The sequence below is a fragment of the Esox lucius genome, chromosome 14, assembly GCF_011004845.1.
Source record: "Esox lucius isolate fEsoLuc1 chromosome 14, fEsoLuc1.pri, whole genome shotgun sequence".
Lineage (NCBI taxonomy): Eukaryota > Metazoa > Chordata > Actinopteri > Esociformes > Esocidae > Esox > Esox lucius.
Window position 1 is genome coordinate 31,119,863 of NC_047582.1, and position 22,502 is coordinate 31,142,364.

The 22,502-nt window shown below is 43.0% G+C and overlaps 1 protein-coding gene across 1 annotated transcript; it reads right to left on the reverse strand.

Annotated features, from left to right (window-relative positions):
* Positions 1-45: 45 nt before the first annotated feature.
* ankrd55 (ankyrin repeat domain 55) lies at positions 46-11,135 on the reverse strand. The gene is made up of 11 exons (XM_010889579.4): positions 11,044-11,135; positions 9,361-9,480; positions 8,468-8,598; positions 7,780-7,889; positions 6,188-6,248; positions 5,602-5,730; positions 2,777-2,961; positions 2,251-2,418; positions 1,375-2,054; positions 804-905; positions 46-699 (listed from the first exon to the last, which is right to left on the reverse strand). The coding sequence occupies exons 1-11, from the start codon at positions 11,081-11,083 to the stop codon at positions 413-415; spliced, it is 2,013 nt and encodes a 670-aa protein (XP_010887881.2). The 5' UTR covers positions 11,084-11,135; the 3' UTR covers positions 46-412.
* Positions 11,136-22,502: the final 11,367 nt, after the last annotated feature.

Genomic DNA, 22,502 nt, shown 5'->3' on the forward strand with positions numbered 1-22,502 from the left:
ACGCTTTACTGACTCGCCGGAAAAATATCTTAGTACAGACAAACAATACGTACGTAATATTTTATTATTTTTGCAAAACATTCACATGACAACATAAATTCTTGATTTCAATGTGCAAGAAAACCAATAGGTACACAGTGCATGCCTTCAAGGTACAGTATAAACGTGTAAAAATAAGATGTTGTTTATTAACAAATGTTGGCCAAGTTTGGAGCAATTTACTGTAGCATACATTTCCTTCAGATGTACTTAGTCATTGTATTACCGTTAAACATTTGTTTCCAGTACCATGACATTTTATACAGTAATATCACTCCAATATTTCATTTTACAATAAGAGCCACCTGTCGCTTAGCTTGCTGCTAGCTAAAGACTAGGTCTCAGTAAATTTTACTCCAACACATACATTGCATCACGTTCTGTTTTCCAGATTGCTATGGGCGTCTGTTTTGGGTTTGCCCAAGGTGGGACTGTGTTTCCTCTGGGACGGGATGGCGGGGAGCACCTGTACACTCCGCAGAGGGTCTCCGTTCAGCATGGGCAGAAAAGAGCTCAGTGAGTGGCTCTGGGGGATCCCTGGCCTTTGGGACTTGGAGGTCACTGGAGGCGGAAGAACACCTTGTCCTCGTCCCATGGTGCTTAGGGGCAGAGACTTGGACTTCTTCACCCCCTTCGAGACCTGATCCGGTGGCAAGGAGACTGCAAGAGGAAGCAAGCTTGTTGTGGTGTTGCATCGTGAACCGGAATCGTGCATGCTCGCAGAGCTCTGACGTTTTCTAAGCTACACAGGGAGAGGTACTTACACCGCTGGGTGCAGTGGTCGCGGATTGGGGCCAAGCAGTTTCGGGTCAGGACAGTCTCCCTCATTTTTAACCTTTCCAGCGGTACCAGTTGGGTATTTGGACCTGCGTTGAAAAGAGATGGTACATGACATGATTAGCTTGCATTCACACTCCTCTGTTGTGGTACACTAGACCTGTCGCTCCCTTGTAGTGCAAAGAACTATTGAAACTCTTTTGCATTTCACACATAGGCCATGAGAACTGTGAGACGTGAAGGCCATAGCGTGAACTGTGAAGTTTAGTGTGACTTGTAATCTACCTGCATCCTATAATAATAGCAGGATGTGGCTTTATGGCTAACTGGTGTTTGTCTGTGGTGAAAGGACTGGAAGTTTATTCAGTTGATATCTTGTGATTATGCCCAACACACAGTGGCGGCTCTAGCTCTTGGGGGCCCTAAGCAAAATGTCTCCCCTATTGGTCGGAGGCCCCCTAGTGGCTGGGGGCCCTAAGCGACCGCTTATGTCGCTAATGCCTGGAGCCAGCCCTGCCCACAAACTCTTGTTTTTCAGATCTAAAATTGCTCCACTACCTTGCTCATTCTTCTGTGTGTGCAAGGCTTGGTGTGGGCAGAGGATATCCATAGGTTCGGAAGTCTCTCGGCACAGCTTGTCCCGCAGCCTTTCTGTTGGAGGTGAAATCCAGGACTTGTGGGTCAAAATGGACTTGTTGGATTCGGTCCTCCAGGCGTGACCGATCGACGGCTGTCCTTTTGGCCTTCTGTCAAACAAGTCGTGCTCGCTCTTGCTTTTCTGAGAGCGGTGGGCGAAGTGGCTGACCATCGGCTCTGTCGCGTGACTCTGCTGCACAGCGCTCTGGCAGCTGGCCAACAGAGACGTGCTCAGAGTGATGGGAGGGAGACTCTGTGTCCGTATAGGAGGCAGGCTCTTGTAATCCTTCGCTGTCCGAATGTCAAGTGGACTGAGCTTTCGTGTTGTGTCGTCCAAAGGCCGTTTCCCGACTTTGGTGCCCTCGTCTCCAGCTTCCTTGGCTGAGGAGGGGTCTGCCAGGCAGTCGAACATGGTGATGATGTCGTCCACCTCGGAGGTCTCCTCGCTCATTTTTCCGCCGTGGCCTGGCTCTCTCTGGCGGGCGGCGTGGTGCTCCTTCTTCCTTTTGCAGGAGAAGATCTGGTTGAGCATGCGGAACTTGCCCTCCTTTTTCTGGGCCGGGTCGCTTCCCTGGGAAGGCGTCTGTCTGGCTGAGTCGGATCTGTGGAGAAGCAATCAATGAGACTTTGTGTTATGCATCCTCTGGCTTCATTAGTCCACAAATTATCAACATGTCTAATTGCAAAACAGAACAACTAAACTGCTTTTTCCACTTGAAGTTAATAGAGAAGCATACGCACACGCGGGTTCAGCCACACAAACAGACACGAAACACGTAAATCCAGGAATTATCCAACCTGTTGTCGACGGAGAGGAGTTTAATGCAGGCAGTGTGGCCGCAGTACATTGCATATGTGAGAGGTGTATTCTCGTTGATGTCCCTTGGCCCCATCTCCACGCCTAGCTGCAGTAAGGCCTGGACGCATTCGTCTTTCCCTGCTGCTGCCGCCCAATGTAGAGGGCTCCTGGGGGTTGAACAGATCTTAATCTATACGCTGGATAAAAATACGAAATCTCTGGTTATATCCTGCACTCCCATAATTCACTGTAGGTAAGTGTCCGTTGAATGACTACAACAAGTGGATCCCCCTTCGACGAAAAATAAATTTTCAAACCCATATTCGAAATGATTAACACATAAAGATAAATGGAATGCTGCGTCCTGTTAATATTCGTCGCTATCCGTCGCTCTGTTATAGAGAAACCCATGGCACGTGAGCTATGTATCAGAAAATTCTGAGGCAAATCTGATGTCCTTCCTTGGTGTAGGTGACCAATTTGCAGTTTTAAATCAAACAATGTTTTTTTTTTTTTTTTTTTTACCGCTCATCCACATCCAAGGCCTGCAAGTTGGTCTCAGCAAAACGGGACAATTCGTGGAGGATGTCACTGTAACCTGCGGCAGCAGCGATGTGCACGCAGGTCTTCCCATTTTCATCGTCATAGTTGATGACCGAAGAACCCAGTTGGTGTTCCAGGATAAGAGAGCACATTAATCTGCTGCCACTCTAAAAGACAGACCGAAACAGAGAGACAGAGATAGACACACCGAAACAGAGACAAAGAGACAGACAGAGAGACACAGACAGATCAAAACGGAGACAGAGGGGCAGAGACAGACAGAGAGGCAGATACAGACGAAAGAGGGACAGACAGAGAGACACAGACAGACCACAATGGAGAATGAGAGGCAGAGACAGACAGAGAGGCAGAGACAGACAAAAGAGGGATGGACAGAGAGACACAGACAGACCAACACAGAGATAAAGAGGCAGAGACAGACAGAGAGGCAGAGACAGACAAAAGAGGGATGGACAGAGAGACACAGACAGACCAACACAGAGATAAAGAGGTGCAGACATAGTGACAAACAGAGAGACAGACAGAGAGATGGAGAAGACAGAAACATATAGATAATTTGTTTTGCCTCTTGGAAAGACATTTTCATAAAAAGAAATGGAATGGAAGTCCTTAATTTAGGGAAATTATTTGTCTGTTCTATTCATTTTGTTTAATTGCATTTAATACACACAGCTCCAGAAAAAAATTAAGAGACCACAGCACCTTTTTCTTTCATTTCCAAAAAAGTTGAAAAGGAAGGTTTTGAGTGAGGAACAGAAGCATTCAATTTGCAGTGGTCTTCTAATTTTAAACCTTCTGTTCCTCACTCAAAACCTTCCTTTTTGACCTTTTTGGAAAGGAAAGAAAAAGGTGCAGAGGTCTCTTAATTCGTCACGGAACTGTATGTACTGAACACTGGCTATGACAAACCATTTAAAGCTGATTATGTAGTTGAGTGAACTAGCTGACTACGATAACTCTGATCACACATTAGACCGTGCTACACCATAACACTTCCTCTATGCAGACTATTTAGGGATGTCACATGACAGACAATGGGCTTGGTGGTACCCTAAATAAAACAGCAAATGTGTGGATTTCTGTACAAAACAGTTATGTACTGTACATTTAGTTGCAACCTTTTCAATGTTCAAATGTAGAAGCATTAGCTCTACAAAATTTTGCTTAGAAACAATCTGTAGCTGGTTTTATGGTAAGTTAAACTGAATGAAGCCAGCAATAATTTCCAAATGGCAATGGAACTAAAACAAAATAATAGGAAGCTGAATTGGAATAAAACTATATTTGCATCAAACATCAACATTTCATGACCAGTACCTTAATTTAAAAAGGTAATGGATGGCTCCACCCAAAGGTCAACCTGAGCATCCAATTAATGTAATGATTCATCTCAAAATGAACACCTTGGTACTAAATCGTGATGACAAGTTGAGGAATCAGAAAAGACCAAACTGAAGTTGTACGTTGACATATAGTAAAGGCTGATTTAATAGGCAGGGTAACTTTGTTCTGTTTTCTTCAGCACTCACCTTGCAAGGGATATCTTAAATCTCTAGGCACTACTGATGGATGTGATACTAATATGCAAAGTTGTAGTTTCAGAAACGCAATCAGTGCGTTTTGGGTGCTTGTTCTGGTATGTTGTTGTTTAGATTTTAACTGAAGCGGATGTTTTTTTTCTTATGGTTCTCCGCTGCCAGTGCCAGCGGACTTGGGACTGTCGATGTTGAGGTATATATCTTCCAAAACGCATCTGATGCCGTTGTGGGTATTATCACGCCACTCGCTCAACCTGGAGGACCAAAATACTTTCCTGCCAGAAGGAAGGACTTCAACCTAAACTGAGCTCCCAGATGCCCAAGCCAACACGAGGAGTCACTGGAATGCGATGAGGAAATGCAAAAAATAAGTTGATTACTAACATCTTCTATTTTGATTAGAACATCTTCTATTTGTGTTTACACTTGAAGATACATTTTTATATGTACAATGAAAACCTTTCAGGCTACCTGTAATGATGTATTCCTAAAGTAACATGCCTCCTGCTGACCTTTAAATAAATATTCATTACGAAAACAATTATGTCATGATATCTTTTGATCACAAAATGAGATTTAAATGAGATCACCTTAGTCATAGTGGGAAATCATTTCAAAATTACAGTAAATAATTGGTTTTCAGGCCATGCCTTTATTTTCAAATGGCAACACAAAAGATGAAAAGATTCTTTATATAAAATCTCTCCATAATAATAATAAGTAAAAAATAAGCAAGTTGAAAGGCAGTGCCAGGTCTGTCAGTGAGACGTTAAGCATAGTTAAGAGAGATAAGAAGTGAACATGGTTAAAATAGATAACCTCAGCACCTGGTGAATAAGCCTTGAAGGGACTCTCCCCTGGCTCACACCATCAATATTCAAAGTTGTGGTTAGGAGAGAACTGCAGGGTCGGCACCAATCAACAAAATGTTTTTCAAGAAAAAGTACAGGTTGAGTTAAGGGATAGTAATTATAATAAGAGTAAAGATTATTGTATAGGACAATATGCTAAGGCTTTTGGAAAAGCTGACTGTTAAATAACAATACATTTAGAATACATTTTAAGAGATATTACAATTTATTTATTTTAATTGAAATTATAATTACTCATGGGTCATTTGTCAAAATTCGTAAGCCACACCCACTTCACTATATTCTAATGGCTAATGCCTTCAATGGCGATGTCCTCAGACACTTCGTAATGGGAAAAACACAGGGATGTGTCCTCTTTCCTGCTCCAAGGTGTTACCTGTACCGCCCAATGGAGGGCTGTCTTGAAGTCCTTGTCCACCAGCGTGGGATCTGCCCCTTTCTGCAGAAGAGCTTGCACGTGCTCAGGACGGTTGTGGAAAGACGCCCAGTGGAGAGCAGTCATGCCCTACGGAGGACCAATGACAACCAGTCAGATCGCAAACCAGAGGCATGTCTTTGGTAATAAAAATAAATGCACTTCTTTCTCAACTCACGATTTTGCAATATCCAATTTGTACTCTGTCATATCAAGATCAGGTGCGTAAGGGGTCGAAGTTCAAGACGTGTGTCCACACATTAAGATTAAGGAAAATTTACTTATGCATTTTTACAATTTAAACCCCTATTTAATAATTAAACTCCTATTTAAATAATTGATTCTCCAATATTTAGGTTATTGACCATGCTCCATCCCTCCCCCTCTCTCTCTCTCTCTCTCAGAGCTAGTAGACTGCTCTGAGAGCAAAAAAGAAATAAATAGGTATGTAAGTCTTTTTTCTTCTCCCAAATCGCGCCCCGCGTCTTGCGCTAGCACTTCCTGTGTATTGTCAGGCTAGCGCGCTACCATGGTTCGGGTGTCGTACCTCATTGTCTTGGTGGTTGATTTCACACGCAGTGGACTGCTGCAGCAGCACAGCCATGAGCCTGTGGGTCAAACCAGAGGTTGCATTGTTCTGTCCCGCATGACCGGCGCGTCAGCGTTCAGAGTGCTTGCTAGAGATCGACTACGCGGCGGTTGGACTACACAGGGTCAACATCACAACATCCCACATTAGTACTCATCATGCATTTTCCGAATATTGATGGTGTGTCTCTCCTTTGCAGTGTCCCTGAATGAGGATGATATTCCCTGCGTTAGGAATTGGCTTAGATTAGTGGATTTGGAAACATGGTGCCCTGCCAGTCGATGTGTCCATATACTGCTGTTTTGTTATTCAGTCTTGGCTATGGCAGTTAGGGTACAAAGTGACACTACTGTATTTCAGCAAAACACCACTCTCTTTACTCTAACTAAGTGTTGCAGCTACTAGAAGATGGCTTAGTCAGATGGCCTGGGTGAGACAGGAAGCATAGCTCAGAGAATAAGTGCTTCTATTGTGGCTGTCAACAAGATAAAAAAAAAAAGAAACAATGGTCTCCCTGTAGAGACAAGACTTGCACACATGAACTGCACACTGCCAAACTTCAAACAGAGCTGCAATTTCTGAGAAAATGTAGGTGGGTGAATGGGTTAATAGAGGTAGACAGAGTTAAGTTAGGTGGGTGAATGGGACAATAGTGGTAGATGGAGGTAAGTTAGTTGGGTGAATGGGATATTAGAGGTAGATGGAGATAAGTTAGGTGGGTGAATGGGATATTAGAGGTAGATGGAGATAAGTTAGGTGGGTGAATGGGATATTAGAGGTAGATGGAGATAAGTTAGGTGGGTGAATGGGATATTAGAGGTAGATGGAGGTAAGTTAGGTGGGTGAATGGGATATTAGAGGTAGATGGAGGTAAGTTAGGTGGGTGAATGGGTTAATAGAGGTAGATGGAGATAAGTTAGGTGGGTGAATGGGATATTAGAGGTAGATGGAGGTAAGTTAGGTGGGTGAATGGGTTAATAGAGGTAGATAGAGGTAAGTTAGGTGGGTGAATGGGTTAATAGAGGTAGATGGAGATAAGTTAGGTGGGTGAATGGGATATTAGAGGTAGATGGAGGTAAGTAAGGTGGGTGAATGGGTTAATAGAGGTAGATAGAGGTAAGTTAGGTGGGTGAAAGGGATAATAGAGCTAGATAGAGGTAAGTTACAGAAGGTGGGTGTCTAAACACTGGAGCAGCTGCTGTCTTATGGCACATTGAGCTAATGTCTGTGGTCGCTATGGGGACTAAACACACACAGTGAACCGTGATTTCCTGTCAGGGTAAATAAACTACTAAACTTGCAGCCTTCCACTGAGCCAGTGGCTTTCTTTCTTCACACATACTGCGCAGACCATAGAGCCTGACAGATACAGAGCGTCACAGAAACGGACAGACTTCTCTTGAAGCGGAGGCTTTCAGATGCCCCTGTTTTTCAGCCTATTTCACGCTTCAAGTCGGTGGCTCATATTGTTTCAACAGCTGTGTTTTGAATGCATCATAATGGCTGTACACTGAACATGCGATTCATTCATTATACTCTAATGCTCTTACTTGACGTCGTTCTCCGCTGTGGCTGCGTGAAGCGGCAGGCGGCCATTTTTATCTGGGATGTTCTGCTTGGCCCCATTTCTCAGCAGGCACACACACCCTTCCAGCCATCCCTTGACAAAAACAGACATGGTTTGCATGGTCATTTCCTATACGTTGCTGACTAAATTCCCTTCACTATTTAACTACAACTACTGCAAAAAATTGTCACACTTGCACTTATTTTCAATAATTCATATAATAATAATAAAGGAACAGGCTTTTCTTTGATTTGTGTCACCGGTGTTAAGACAAAAATAACCCAATTGAAATTGTGCATATTTGCATTAAAAACACACATATACAAAATTGTTGGCACCATTGTTTTGAATTAGGATTAGATTAGAGGCAGATATTCCACCTTCATTGGTTTATTACAAGGTATAAGTTGTCACTTCCTTTTAAAGGACATTGTGTTCATAAATAACCTGGCTATTTGAATATATAAATAGTGTGACCATTGACCGTCATTCCGCTGAAAATGTTTTGAATTACGTCCTTGTGACATAGCATTGTGATAAAGTATTCCGTGTTTTAATCATTAATGTCAGGTTCAGGACAGCCTGAAATATTTGGGGCCCCAGTTGTGATCACAGGTCGGTCGTTACTGGATACAGAACTAAACAGAACATGTGTTTTATTTCTGTGTTACCAGGTACGTTGCCAGGGACAGCGCAGTCCTTCCACAGGCGTCCTGGGTGTTGATGGAGGCGCCCATCTTCAACAGCAGCTTCACAGTGTCCACCTGCCTTCCCGACACTGCATGCATCAAAGGGGTGGAGCCTACCACCAGGGAAGATGGGAACATCAACATGGGTGGGGTCTCAAATGTCACTTCCTCTCCTTGTCTCCTTCCCTCTGTCTTCAGTGATGTGAGCTGTGTCCCAAGTCTACGCCTCTCTCCGGGTGGTGCACATTTAGCCACAGGCAAGGCGGATTTCAATTCAGCCAATAATCTTTGGATCTCACAACCTATAGCAAAAGATTGCTTTTTAACATGATGACAAGGAGTTTGGAAGGGCACCCCCCTTTCAAAAGGGTGGAGGGTTGTAACTCCGAGAAGAACCGTGACGCTCTTTCGAACTGACACTGCTTCAATCTGTGCTGTTCTTTTTGCATCAGTGCCAACTGCCAACTACAGACTGGAGTCGAAGGAAAATGAACAGAACGATCAAGACCTAGAACAAAGCCCGGGAAGCCGTGATGTAGCTCTCTCTATAAGACAGCTATAGACTCTTATTACTGATAGATAAATGTTGTACCTGGAGCCAATGATTTATTCCCTGATTGATAAGATTGTCTGTCAGCACCTTGCAAAGGCCATTGAAAGTGTGTCACGGGCACCCTTCCCTATTCTTCACCCAAGTGAACTTACCCTTGACCCTAAACAAAGGCACATGAAACCCCTCCCACAAATGTCAGTTGGAGGATTCACCGGTGTTTCGACTCATTCCACCCTAACCCTCAGGAATCATCCAACCGGGTTTTCCAGGAAAACCAGAGAACTTTGGGAAATATACCAGAGCTCTGCCCCGCTAGCAATACCTTCGCCGTCGCAGTACTCCAGAATGGACGGATCCTCTCGTATGGCGGTTGTTAAAGTGTTGACGTCCCCATTAGCCGCTGCTTGGTAAACCACGTTGAGATCCACTTCTTCAGCTGAATCTAAAGGAGCCCCAGATACAAATACAGTTCGTTCAGAAATATACACATCGATGTCTTATTTTCAGTCATTATGGATGATGTTTCACTGTATATCCACCAAGAAGAGGCTAACGTGTCGACTGTGTAGTTGCATGTGTGTGTGTGTGTGTGTGGCTTCGTTCCGCATGAACAACTGTGTTTGTGTGTTGTCTACTGTGTGTTTGACAATTTGACAATCCTCTGACATCGTTATGGCCAGAAGTGTGGAAGGACCGTCCTGATGACAAGCAACTGGTATCCCAGGCTGTGCCTGCCCTGCACCACCACAGAGGAAAGGCTTGGGTGCCTGAGGTAATTGACCCACGACAGGGATTCTGGCTCTGGTGATGAACTGCTTTTTTTTTTGCGTCGAGGGCAGTGCGGTTGCCAGATAAAGCTGTGATGCAGTCCGTTGAGACGCTCTCAGCGGGGGCACCTGTGGAACACCGTCCCTTGTACATCTTCGGCCGGGGTTTGGCGCGGTGAACTTGTCAATGTTCTCGGAGGAACCCTGGAACACTATCCGGTCTTTGTTTTCGAAACACAAATGAGGGCTTTCTAATGATCCAATCACGTTATGCAGAAGTCTGTGGATAGTTACAGCATTGTTTCATATAAATTATCTGTCTGTAAAATTTTAAATGGTAGTAGTACCACTACCAATAGTACTACCACTACCACCCCTACTGTGATGAAACCCCTCGACACCCTTTTGAAGACTGCTGAATTTGGAAAGGTTAACGGTTTACACAGTGTACATCTACCCCCTAAACACTGGGTCCCTTTAAACTAACCCCCTACACACTGGGTCCCTTTACACTAACCCCCTACACACTGGGTCCCTTTAAACTAGATCCCTATACACTGGGTCCCTTTAAACTAGATCCCTATACACTGGGTCCCTTTAAACTAGATCCCTACACACTGGGTCCCTTTAAACTAGATCCCTACACACTGGGTCCCTTTAAACTAGATCCCTACACACTGGGTCCCTTTAAACTAGATCCCTATACACTGGGTCCCTTTAAACTAGACACACTGGGTCCCTTTAAACTAGATCCCTACACACTGGGTCCCTTTAAACTAGATCCATATACACTATAGCCCAACACATTGGATCACTATACACTAGATTCCTATAAACTAGATCCCTATAAACTAGATCCTACGCCCAGCATCCCTACTAGGTCCTTAAACACTAAATCTGGACATACTAGATCCTACACATCATGTCCCTACACACTAGATCTTGTTACCTAGTCCTCCCACATGCAGCAGTTAATCCAGCATCTACCCAGCATGATGCCAAAGGGAGAGAACACGCCGTATCTATGGCAACACCAGCAGCTCCATCCCTCCCTGTCTCCCTCTCTCTGTCAATCTCCGGGTTTTTCTCTCCCTGTCTCCCTCTCCCTGTCTCCCTGTCTATCTCTCTATCTGTCTCTCTGTCTGTCTGTCTCTCTGCCTGCACCCCCGCTCATCGCTGTGTGCGTCTGCCTGCCTGTCTGTCTTCCTGCCTGCATCCACCACTGGCTGCTGTCTTACCTTTCTGCTGGTCAAACAAGGATGACGCGCTGAACTCCATGGTGGACCTAACGCATGCTCATCTGTCCAAAGTCCCCACAGAGATGACCTGAGACCAGGAAAGGCTTGAGTGAATCCCTCCCTCACACTGAAGAGACAGATCTGTTTACCCGCCTCCTCCTCCCCCTCTTCGTCCACCTCTTCTTCTGCCTTGAAGAGGGTCACATGACCAAGAGGGCTCCTCATCCGCCCGTCACAGAGAAGAAGGGCGAGCGGACCAAGGGAGCGCGACACCCACAGAACCGCGAAAACGGAGGACGGCGGGAGGAGCGGCAGGAGAGGGGGGGGAGCATCTACTCTCACAGACGGCACAGAGCAGAGTGAGCGAGGAGAGGTGGTGACAAGAAACACACCGCCTGCCCGGTCTAGGGGAGAGAGAGAGATGTATGAATGAAGAGAGCGAAGAGCCTCACTGAGCATGTGCGAAGGCAGATGGCCACACGATGCAGTCATTGTGAAGCTGCTGGCCGACTGGGCAAGTGAAACACAGGCAACCGGCCAGTCACACAGGCCAGGCCACATTGGTATGCACCAGAAACACTCCGGGCCTTTGAGAGGCTATTTTAAGCACCGGACATCCATCCAGGGATATAGAACATGCGGTCAGTAAGGGGCCTTTCCCTCATGCAGCCTGCCAGACACCAGGCAACAGGAAGTGTCATTTGATAATGTTGTGTGCGCTTGAGAGGATAACAGCCACTGGCTGGATTTATAAAACAAACATGTTGACAAAATAAAAAGGGTATGAAGTAAAGAGACGAGACAAGAGAACATTTCGCTTATAAAGATTTTCTCAGTGAATACACAGACTGAAACATTGTTTTTGGGGAAGCATTCATGATTACTGTAACATGATTACTATGTTTTAACGTGTACAGTCATTGTTATATAGGCGTGTGTTGAGACACGGCTGTAAATCAATGAATTTGTTCTTGGTAAAAAAAAACAAAAAAAACAACAGGCCTAATACTCTCACGGGAGCCATTTTCATTCCATTCATAGTTTTGCGCTGCCAGTCACCATGGTAACCAGGGAGGACAGCCAATTGATTATAAAAAAAATTGTCGTTACATTTTTGCAGGGGGAAGATTGCCAGGCTGTGGCTGCTTTCCAGTCTGACGTGTGAAAAGAAAATACTTAAAAGAATTCTCCTTGTCGTGTCCTCTTTTAACCATGCAAATTATATTCAATTTGGAAAATATAACATGTCCATAATTGATATAATGTGTTGATGCATTAATAAATACAATGTGTAGGCTAGAGACCCATTTGTTTCCCAAGAATGTCCAATACACTTACTATTTTTTATTATATAGCGTTTATTTTGCACTAAGATCACTAATAAGCCCATCTCACGTTTGTTGAAATGCCCTATGGCAAGCAACTGTCAGTGGTAGGCTGACAAATATTGTAGCTATACTGAACAGCTGTGTCGGTGAGCGTTCACAGCCCATTCATCAGCTCAAAGGCAACAAATAAAAGGAAAGCCATTCAACACCAACAAGAAGTATGGTAAATGTAAAAATGAATTCCCCTGAATCTGGCATACTCAATATTTTGATTCAAACACAGCCCTTGAGGTGAAGGCCAGTCCTTGGCCAGTCAATCAATAGACAATCAATAGACTGGAAAATAAAAGTTACTCAGTGGTTCAGGACAGACAGTCAGTTTTCATCAACTTGATGCTGAGTTAATACAGCACGTATTTACCTGAGTAATTATATTTGACCTAATCACTGACTAACATTTGCAACAAAGATTTACAGTTAGTGTGTTTTGTTTAAGGTTTGTTTGATGACAAGGCAAGACTTGCTTTGTGTGTTTATTGATGTAATATTTACATGACAGTAGTTCTTATGTTTTTCCACCAGATGTCAGAATTGTCTTAGGTGAGGTCTTGCTCTCGCACTCTCTCTTTCTTTCTCTCCCCACACACACACACACCCACCCACACACACACACCCACCCACCCACACACACCCACACACACACACACACACACACACACACACACACGCACACGCACACCCACACACACATTTGTACAGCTACCCTCATGGGGACCAGAAAATAGAAATTCCATGCTCCCTTGCCCTAATCTTAACCCTAACCTTAACCTAACCCTAATCTAACCCTAAACCTAAACCTAAACTTAACCTCAATAAAGTAAGATTTATGCCTAAACTTTACTTAGATGTAATGCCTAACCTTAACCCTAAACTCACCCAACAATGCCTGGACCTTAAAGAAACCCCAATTCTAATTATAAAATAAATTTGACCCTAAACCCTGAGCCGGAAATTGACTTTTGCCTCACGGGGACCGATAAGTAAAAGGTCCCAATACGTTTAGTAAGACCTAAAACACACACACAAACAGACACACACTAACACACACACACACAACCACACATGTATAACCCTAACTCTAAACCTTAACCTATTTATAACCCTAAACCTAAACTTAACCTCAATAACCTAACCTTTTTACCATGCCTTTATCCTGTTAAAACGTGGTTGGTTTGGTTTATCCTGTTAAAACGTGGTGGGTTTGGTTTATCCTGATAAAACGTGGTTGGTTTGGCTTCATCCTGTTGAAACGTGGTGGGTTTGGCTTCATCCTGTTGAAACGTGATGGGTTTGGCTTCATCCTGTTGAAATATAATGGGTTTGGCTTCATCCTGTTGAAATATAATGGGTTTGACCCCCTGTGATCTCAGCTCTTCCAGGTGAAGAACTGCTGCATGGTCCTCTGTATTCTGCTGACCACTGACTCTTTAAACACAGATCCACAAACACACACATTCACCTCCACGTTCAAGATCTATTACAAAGGAGCAGACGATGGGTGAGTGCAATTGAAGGTTTTAAAACCAGCATCAAACTAAACCCTTTAAAAACCAAACCTTTATACTTAAACTTAACCTGACCCTAATGCCTAACCCTAAACCTAACCCTAAACCTAACCCTAATGCCTAACCCTACACCTAACCCCTAGTGCATACAGCAAAAAGTATCCTTAATTTTAACACTAACCCCAATAGTACATTTCACCTAAAACCCCTAAATCAGAAATAGTATTGGGAATGGGTAATGGGAAATCACTAGTAACAAGAAACGCTGGAAACAACTGTACGTGACAAGACGATTTGGCACCTGTCAGAACAGAAAGCAGGGGTTAAATACACAGGGCTAATGGGGAACTGGCACCACCTGATGGGGGGTGGAGACATGACAACAGAAAGGCGTGACAGCAGAAAGAGAACTTTACTGTCTTTGTGAGGACGTCTGGAGACCATGTGTGTTAACCCCTGAATCACACACACCTTTTCTTAATCTACAACCGCACTCTCAACCCTGTTGACAGGGGAAATACCAGGCCATGAACAGTGTAGACATGCCATTCTGCATGTGTCACTGAGAGTACATCTCTAAAATCAAATACCATGGGAAACAATCTTTGACATAAAAGCACTGTTGACAAACTGCTCTTTGTTTGAATGTAGAAATATAGTCCTTGTCAAGAAGTCAATATTGACTAGACTAATATTGTCTAGACAGAGACGGATTGTGTATAATGATGTGGGATAAACAAGTGCTGGGCAAAAAGACAAGAGAAACAGTACCCATAAACATAGGACATCCTTGGGCTGAGTTTGGGCTCCATTTTCTGTCCTCAATTGTGGGCAGAGCAAAGAAGAATGTTAAGACTGAAAGCAGAAACCAAAATCACCCATGACAATTTTACGGCATGCTCAATTAACATGGTATTATTTGTTCTTAGTAGATTTTAATTCCCTGAAAAATGTGTGACTGCAGATTTATCTCTAGCAATACAGAAGAGTATGCTAGTTGTTGAAGGAACATAAGGTAATTCCAGCAATCGCTTCATAGTGTGGGAAAGTGAAAATATCTACCGCAAATATTCAGCCGTTTTATCTGGAATATGATCAGACACGAGTGTTGGACCATATTAAAGTTCCAGTCTGATTTTTTACAAAGAGGTTTAGCAAAATCAAGAAGAAAAGTATCTTTGTAGAGAACAGTGGTATGAAGGCCGTGAAAAGGAAGACAGGTCTTGGTATCCCACAGTGCAGTGTGGAAACGCATTGAAGTGACCGGAGACAAAAACAGCAGCTGTAGTGGTCAGAGCTATCAGCTGCAACGCCCGAGTTCTTAAAGAGACAGTAATATTCATTTTAAAGTAAACGTTTCTTCAGAGTCTGGGCATGCTTTTAACAGGTCAAATGTGGGGCAAGGCAGAGAAACTATCTTCATAGATGTATCACAACATTAACACATTGTCATAACACATTGTCATAACACATTGTTATAACACATTGTCATAACACGCCCTTTCTACCGGAGTAAATCTTACAGATCCTCTCCGATGCGTTTTCTCGAGCTTGATGTTCACTTAAATCTGATCATTACTCTGTGATTGTTGGTCACATGCTTGCGCGAAGTTGACAGTTTATTGATTTGATTAAACGTTTTACCTCAGCGCCATCGCGAAGGGCCGTAAAAAACCTGACGCAACCTTGACAGTGCTCCCAGGACATCTGGGATCATTGACAGTCAGAACTTAACATTCAGCAGTAAAGCAGTGGAAAAGGACACTGCTTTCAGTTGTACTCTGCATTGACATCGAGCCGGCTCGCTCCAGAAAACATTACCACAGGTGGAGTCACGTTACCATCGCTATCTGTAGCACTTCAGGCCAGAATACAGCTGTGCATGTATTATGTAAACCGGAAGATGATTGGTGTTCTAAGGCCTGGGTAGATATTCATGGATGGATCTTAGGGCGCTGTACTCACATAAGTGAATGAAGTGCTGAGCTAGGATCAGTGGTGCCTTTCAGACCACAATGAAAGACAACGTCATAGACAGGAAATACCTGATCCTAGATCAGCCCCACCATTCCAATACACGGTGGGAACATGAGCATCACTGGACCAGAGCTTCTGCTTAGTGACTAAATGTAAATGGGATTAATAGGTGCACTGGGTGTTTGATATATGTGGCACATTTGAGCCAGGGCATTAGGGCAGTAAGAGACTGTCTTGTGTCGCGACTAAATAACGTGTTAGGCAATTTCATTGAATCTGTTTGTATACTGGAGCTATAGGGGTTTCTTGATTTGCTTCTGAGTTAAGTAAATCCGCATCTAGTTTTAAAGCACTACATTGCTGGACCAAATAAAAACATACAGCATATTTCATCGTCGGTCTGGTAATGCTGAGGTAATTCAAGATCATTCTTGTGGATGTCCTTGTGGAGGAATGTAATTGTTTTTCTGACTTGCTGTGTGATATGTTAACTTTGCAGTGTTTAATTTGTAATTTTGAGACACTCTGGTCTCAAATTACTCCCTGTTGAAATAAAATGAAATCAAATGTTTTCATGATAATAATACTTATGAACCCTGACAACATCATACATACCATACATTTCCAAAGCGATGCAAAATAATGTACTACTTGTTCTGTATTGATTTATGGATCCTCTCCTATGGGTTTGTATCAAAATCTCAGGCAAGATCTCACAGAAGGCTTAGTAGTAGAAATAGTAGCAGTAGTAGTAGTAGTAGTAGTAGTAGTAGTAGTAGACAGCTACTGCTACTACAACTACAGTTACTATGACTACTATCACCACTACTACTATTACCACTGCTACTATCACCACTACTACTATCACCACTAATACTATCACCACTACTACTATAACCGCTACTAATATCATCACTACTACTATCACCACTACTACTATTACCACTACTACTATCACCACTACTAATGTCACCACTACTAATATCACCACTACTAATATCACCACTACTACTATCACCACTACTACTATCACCACTACTACTATCACCACTACTACTATCACCACTACTAATATCACCACTACTAATATCACCACTACTACTATAACCACTAATACTCTCACCACTACTACTATCACCACTACTACTATTACAACTACTACTACCAGAGTTTTGCAAGTGTGAAGACAATTTTGTGGGAACTGTACCACGTTTCTGTGCAGTGTGCTCGTTGTAGTAGTAGTGGTTGCAGGCATCTTGATATATGTCTTTGTCCTCCACTTGATGAACAGGAAGGAGTCAGTGCTGTCAGAACAGAGATATTTGAGATGTAGAGACATATTTATGAGATTTCTTTTTTAATGAAAAGCCCTTTTCATCTTCTATGGAGTGATTTATTAACACATTCCACTGAAGAGGTGGGGGTAAAAACTGACCCATGGCCCCGCTGCCTGTTTGAGAGTTTAAAAAAGGGACTAAAACTGAGCAATTTCTTTTTCATTTAATTTTTTTTTTACTTTACAGTAAGTGGCTTTCCGCCAAAGGACCCTGGGCCCACCGAGACACTGTAGCCCGCTTGTTTGTCTGTGCCCTAGGGTAGACTCTTTTGTTCCTTTGGAATTTTGAATTAGGGAATCAGTAGTGTGGGAGACGTCTGCCCTCAACCAGGCCCAGACAAGCAGGGTGTGTGTGTGTCTATGTGTGTGTCTGTGTGTGTGTGTGTGTGTATACTAGCACGTTGCTGCTGCGTGTTAGCGGTCACGGGTGTGTGGAGACTAAATTATCCTCTAGTGTCGCTCGCACAATTGCTTTTGTGATGTTTCAGTAATATTTAAATGTACATTTTATTTACTGGTTATTTGAGTATTTGCAGCCTTTCTGTCAACTTGAAGGAGTCTGGCCATTCACCTCTGAGCTCTCTTGTTAACAAGGCTTTTTTGCCCACAGAACTGCCGCTCACCATTCTCTGTAAACTAAACAGCCCCTGTATAACTCTTGTCAGGGTCCTTTGGAGATCTGGGATGAAATGGCCTAAAAGGCCCCAAGTGTCCTGGTGAGTGTTGCATAAGTGCTTTGTCAAACTATTCTCAGTTTTGGCCTTTAAATGATTATCAATGAATTGATGTTCTGCAAGTATAGGCCTGCTATAGTGCCCCCATGTGGTCACTTTAAATATTATTCCATGTGTTGCTTCTGTAACGGTTTTAGTTCCTCCCCATTGACTTAAGAACTAAATGTGCAGTTGTTGCAGAGATTCATTTATTCAAAAACAACGGGAGAAATGTGCACAAAAAAAAATCATTGTTTTAAAGTGAAACATTAATTGCATCATTCAAGTGGGCCCCAAAGTTTGTTGGGTTTATTGATCCACCAGTCTCTGGATGTCACGCGCTGAGTAACGTCAGCGACCTGTGAAAATAGCGGGCACTCAGGGCGGGCAGGGGTGAGGGGTGGTTCTGGGATTCACAGACAGCCTTGAGAACAGATAACCTCATAAAAAAAACAATATGGCAAATGTTTAAAAAATCTTTAGAAATATCCCCAAGAAGCATTCCAAAATCAGTGGGGGGTTTTTGGATAGCCTTCACAGGCCAACTGGAACCTGTTGAGAGGAATGGCACGCTGCTTTTCAGGAAGTGTGTGAGGAAGAAGACTGGGTAGGCGAACCACAACAAGTTGTTTAATGCCCCCATGGGTGCAGAATGAGCTTTCACACTGAGCCAAATGAACTGAACTAAGGGGGAGGAGGAGCTCGCGTTTAAAAAAAGTTATTTTCTGCAAATTATGAAATATGTTACTTTAAATAGCCTCTTGATCAATGCTGTGTGAATCTTTTAAATATTTACATTTCACCAAATTGAATATAAAAATGTAAATGAACTAGGCGGAGACCTTACCCGTAACCCAACCCCCATTTCCCATCAGCATCTCCCATTAAGCCATTCCCCTCGACACCAGGACCTCCCCCAAGTGTCTGTACTCTGTGGGGCTGTTGGCAGCCTTTCTCTTCCTCCACGTTGTTAATTTTGGTTGCAGACAAGCTGGGGTTCAAGTTAATGGAATTACAGAGGATTTGGCTGAACCCAAGTACTCCACTTGGCAAAGGAACAAGGGGAGAGTTTCTTATTTTTCTTTTGTCCCCTGAATGTCCCCTCCTCCCTGAACCCTTTTATCTCTTTCTATCACCTGGGCTCTTGTTCCTTTTCAATGTGCCATGCAAAGAGAGCACTGGTGCCCGTGCTGATTTGGTTTTCTCGCCCACTGCAGTCTTTGGCCAAAGGTGGGTATTTTTCCCTTAAAATGTCTTGGGCTGGGTGGGACACAGCCAACCTCAGGGCAGATGCCACAGGAGCTGTATAACAGGACATGTCAGTGTCAGATCACTCAGATGGAGACATGCCCTTCCAGACACATGGGGACACGTGATTACTGTCCTCCGAGGTCTCTTTTTATTTTGCCAAAACTCACGTTTTGGCAAAATCCTTTATGACGTCAGAGTTTTTACCTCTACTTCTTAATCTATGCTGGAATTGTAAAACGGCTCTGAGAGAAAGCATCAGGTCAATTATCTAATTTTTCAAAAATATTTTCAGTGCACATATTGAAATTGAAAAATTGTAACACTGATGCCATGTAGTCATTCAACATCTGAAATAAAATAAAAAATACTCACCAATAATGTTCAGGTCCATACCTAGTCAAACCATGCCACCAACAATGATTTAATGAACAAGGTGTCATGGCCGAAAACAGGGCCATTTTGAGGGCAATCATCCCACAAACACAGCTTTTTCCTTTTCTCCCCACCAACACAAAGAGGAAACTTATGTATGCTTGTTTTACATGACCTGACCCAAAGTAGCCATTTTTTGTGATTTGTGAGGCCAGAGAAAAGCCAGGAGAAAAAAAGAGGGGGAGGGAGGACGGACGAAGCATGGAGGAGAAAGAAAATACAAAAGGGGGCTTTGAACGGGGGCCCTTTCTTCCCATGCAGTAAACTTTGCCAGCCACGAGATGATTTGCAGGCATGAGGGCTGGACAAAGAGTCTATTTAGACGATAACAATTGTCGCGAAAACAATTTAATTCAAACAAAATGTACATAATAAGTACGTACAACTGTCTATTCCCTTTAGTAGTGTGAAACTCCCCCTGCGCCATAAGGTTTAACACAGACACAAGCGGTGCTTTGTCCAGACCACGGACCTGGAAGGAGTTCAAACTCACTGACAATGTAGTTTACCTGGTATCTTCCACGGCACTCCCCCTCTAATGTTTTTGTTGTTTTTGTTGCTTCCCAACAAAATCGTCATTTTTTTTTCTGATTCCGTTTATGGATCTGGGAGGACCTACGGATGCAGAATGTGTACGTCACACCTCACTCCACTCCGACGCACATTGAGACATCATCTTTAGACCTCGGCAGCCACAGGGAGTGAACCCCGGGGGGATTCAATTGACACGTTCACCTGTTTACACTATGATTAAATGTACATTTGAAATGACAGCGGTTCTTTGTGCATGCACATACAAAAGTACTGCAAAAAAATATACAAATGTAATAAACTAAGACTGCATACATGAGAACAAGGAAGAGAGAGACAGAAACAGACAAAGAGTGCCAGACACGCAGAGAGAAACACACTGAGAAGAGGAGGGGAAATTGAGAGTAAAAGAAAGAGAGCAAGACAGAGAGTGTGAGAGGAAGATAGACCAGGCTGACACTAGAGGGCGTACATTCAGTGGCCAGTCCAATGTCTTATAGGACGAACTACTTTACCTTCTTCAGTTACCACACATTGACTCCAACTATGTGGCGTAGAAAAGCTCCCTGTAATGCAAATGCCTGTTTCAAGTAAATTCATTACCTCACTATTTGAAGAAACATTTTTGTGATGGCAAACCTTTTATTATGTAATTATGTAATTACATGTAATAATCTTTTTTTGATTGACTGATTATATTTTATTTTAAATTAACCATTATTTTACCAGGTGAGTCACAGAAATATGTATTCACAGTGAAAGCTTGACTGACTGACAACATTTCACTGATTCTAAAATGTCAAGGACTATTTACACGCACAATGCAGACTCTGCAAGGTCCACTGTGATCTTTTATGAATATTAACACAATATATTAGCCAAAATAACTATCATGCATTATAATTCGGTCCTTTGTCTGAGTTTCAGTCTTATGGTGTTGGTCTGGAAGCAAATCATGTGGTCCGGTAGACATGGACAAGACATTGTGGAGATGACCACACAGAAAATATTAACCTCTGATTTCAGAAGAAATCTGAAATATTAACCTCTGATTGTCTTTTCACAAAAATGAAGATGTTAATTTAAAAAAATGGGTAAGAGTATGAACACTGTATGAACACAGGCTGCACATGGTATGAACACTGTATGAACACCGTAGGAACCTGGTACGAACACAGTCTGCACACGGTATGAACACTGTATGAACACAGTCTGCACATGGTATCAACACTGTATGAACACAGTATGAACACCGTAGGAACCTGGTACGAACACAGTCTGCACACGGTATGAACACTGTATGAACACAGTATGAACACCGTACGAACACAGTCTGCACACGGTATGAACACTGTATGAACACAGTCTGCACATGGTATGAACACTGTATGAACACAGTATGAACACAGTATGCACACAGTTGTCACACGGCATGAACCCAGTATGACCACGGTATGAACACTGTATGAACATGGTAAGAACAGGGTATGAACACGATATTACCACTGTATGAAATTACATTAACGTCACCCAGTAAGTGCATTTTTCAAAATGAAGTCAGTGATAAAAATAAGAAGAAAAAAAACGGAAGTGGTGTTATTTTAGCATTTTCAATAATACTTTTTTTTATATTATATGATAAAATAGAAAAAACATTTGAAAAAAACAATGAAGATTCCCAAACTGATTTTAGGTTAACTGGATTATGGTATATCCAGCTTTTACTTTGACATTATTTTGCTGCGTTGTGGTTGGTGTCATTGTTTGTTGCCTTGTGCTCTCAGACTCTAAGATTAAAAAGGCCTTTTAGCATCGCAGATTGGCCTTAATTAAAACCCACTGCGAAGCTCTGACCTTTCTCTCTGGCTTCTCTCAACCTACTTCACTGTGAAACCAGATGCCAGAAAATATGAAGAAAAACAATCTTGTTGTTTTCCTCTTGTTGATATGCTTCGGCGGCAATGGCTTGCTTCACAGCTGGACAAATAATAGCCCTTTTTGTGTTCGTTGGGAACCTGGCGTACGCATTTATTCATCAACATCCCATAAAACCAGGGCAGGTGTTTTGTTTCAGGCCGACGGGCAACTTACATTTTTTCCTGTAGAAGCAGAGTGGGGAGAACATGTCAATCTTGCAAAAGCAATACCGTGGTTTCATCCCAAATGACACCCTATTCGCAGTGTGGCTCTTGACCATGGGTCCATGGGATCTGGTCAAAAACAGGGCACTTCAGGGAAAGTGTGCCATTTGGACCACGCCATAACTCATTACGGTGAGGCATGGGCCCGTGTGTAAATGGAGACTGAATGAGGAGGTGATAACAGG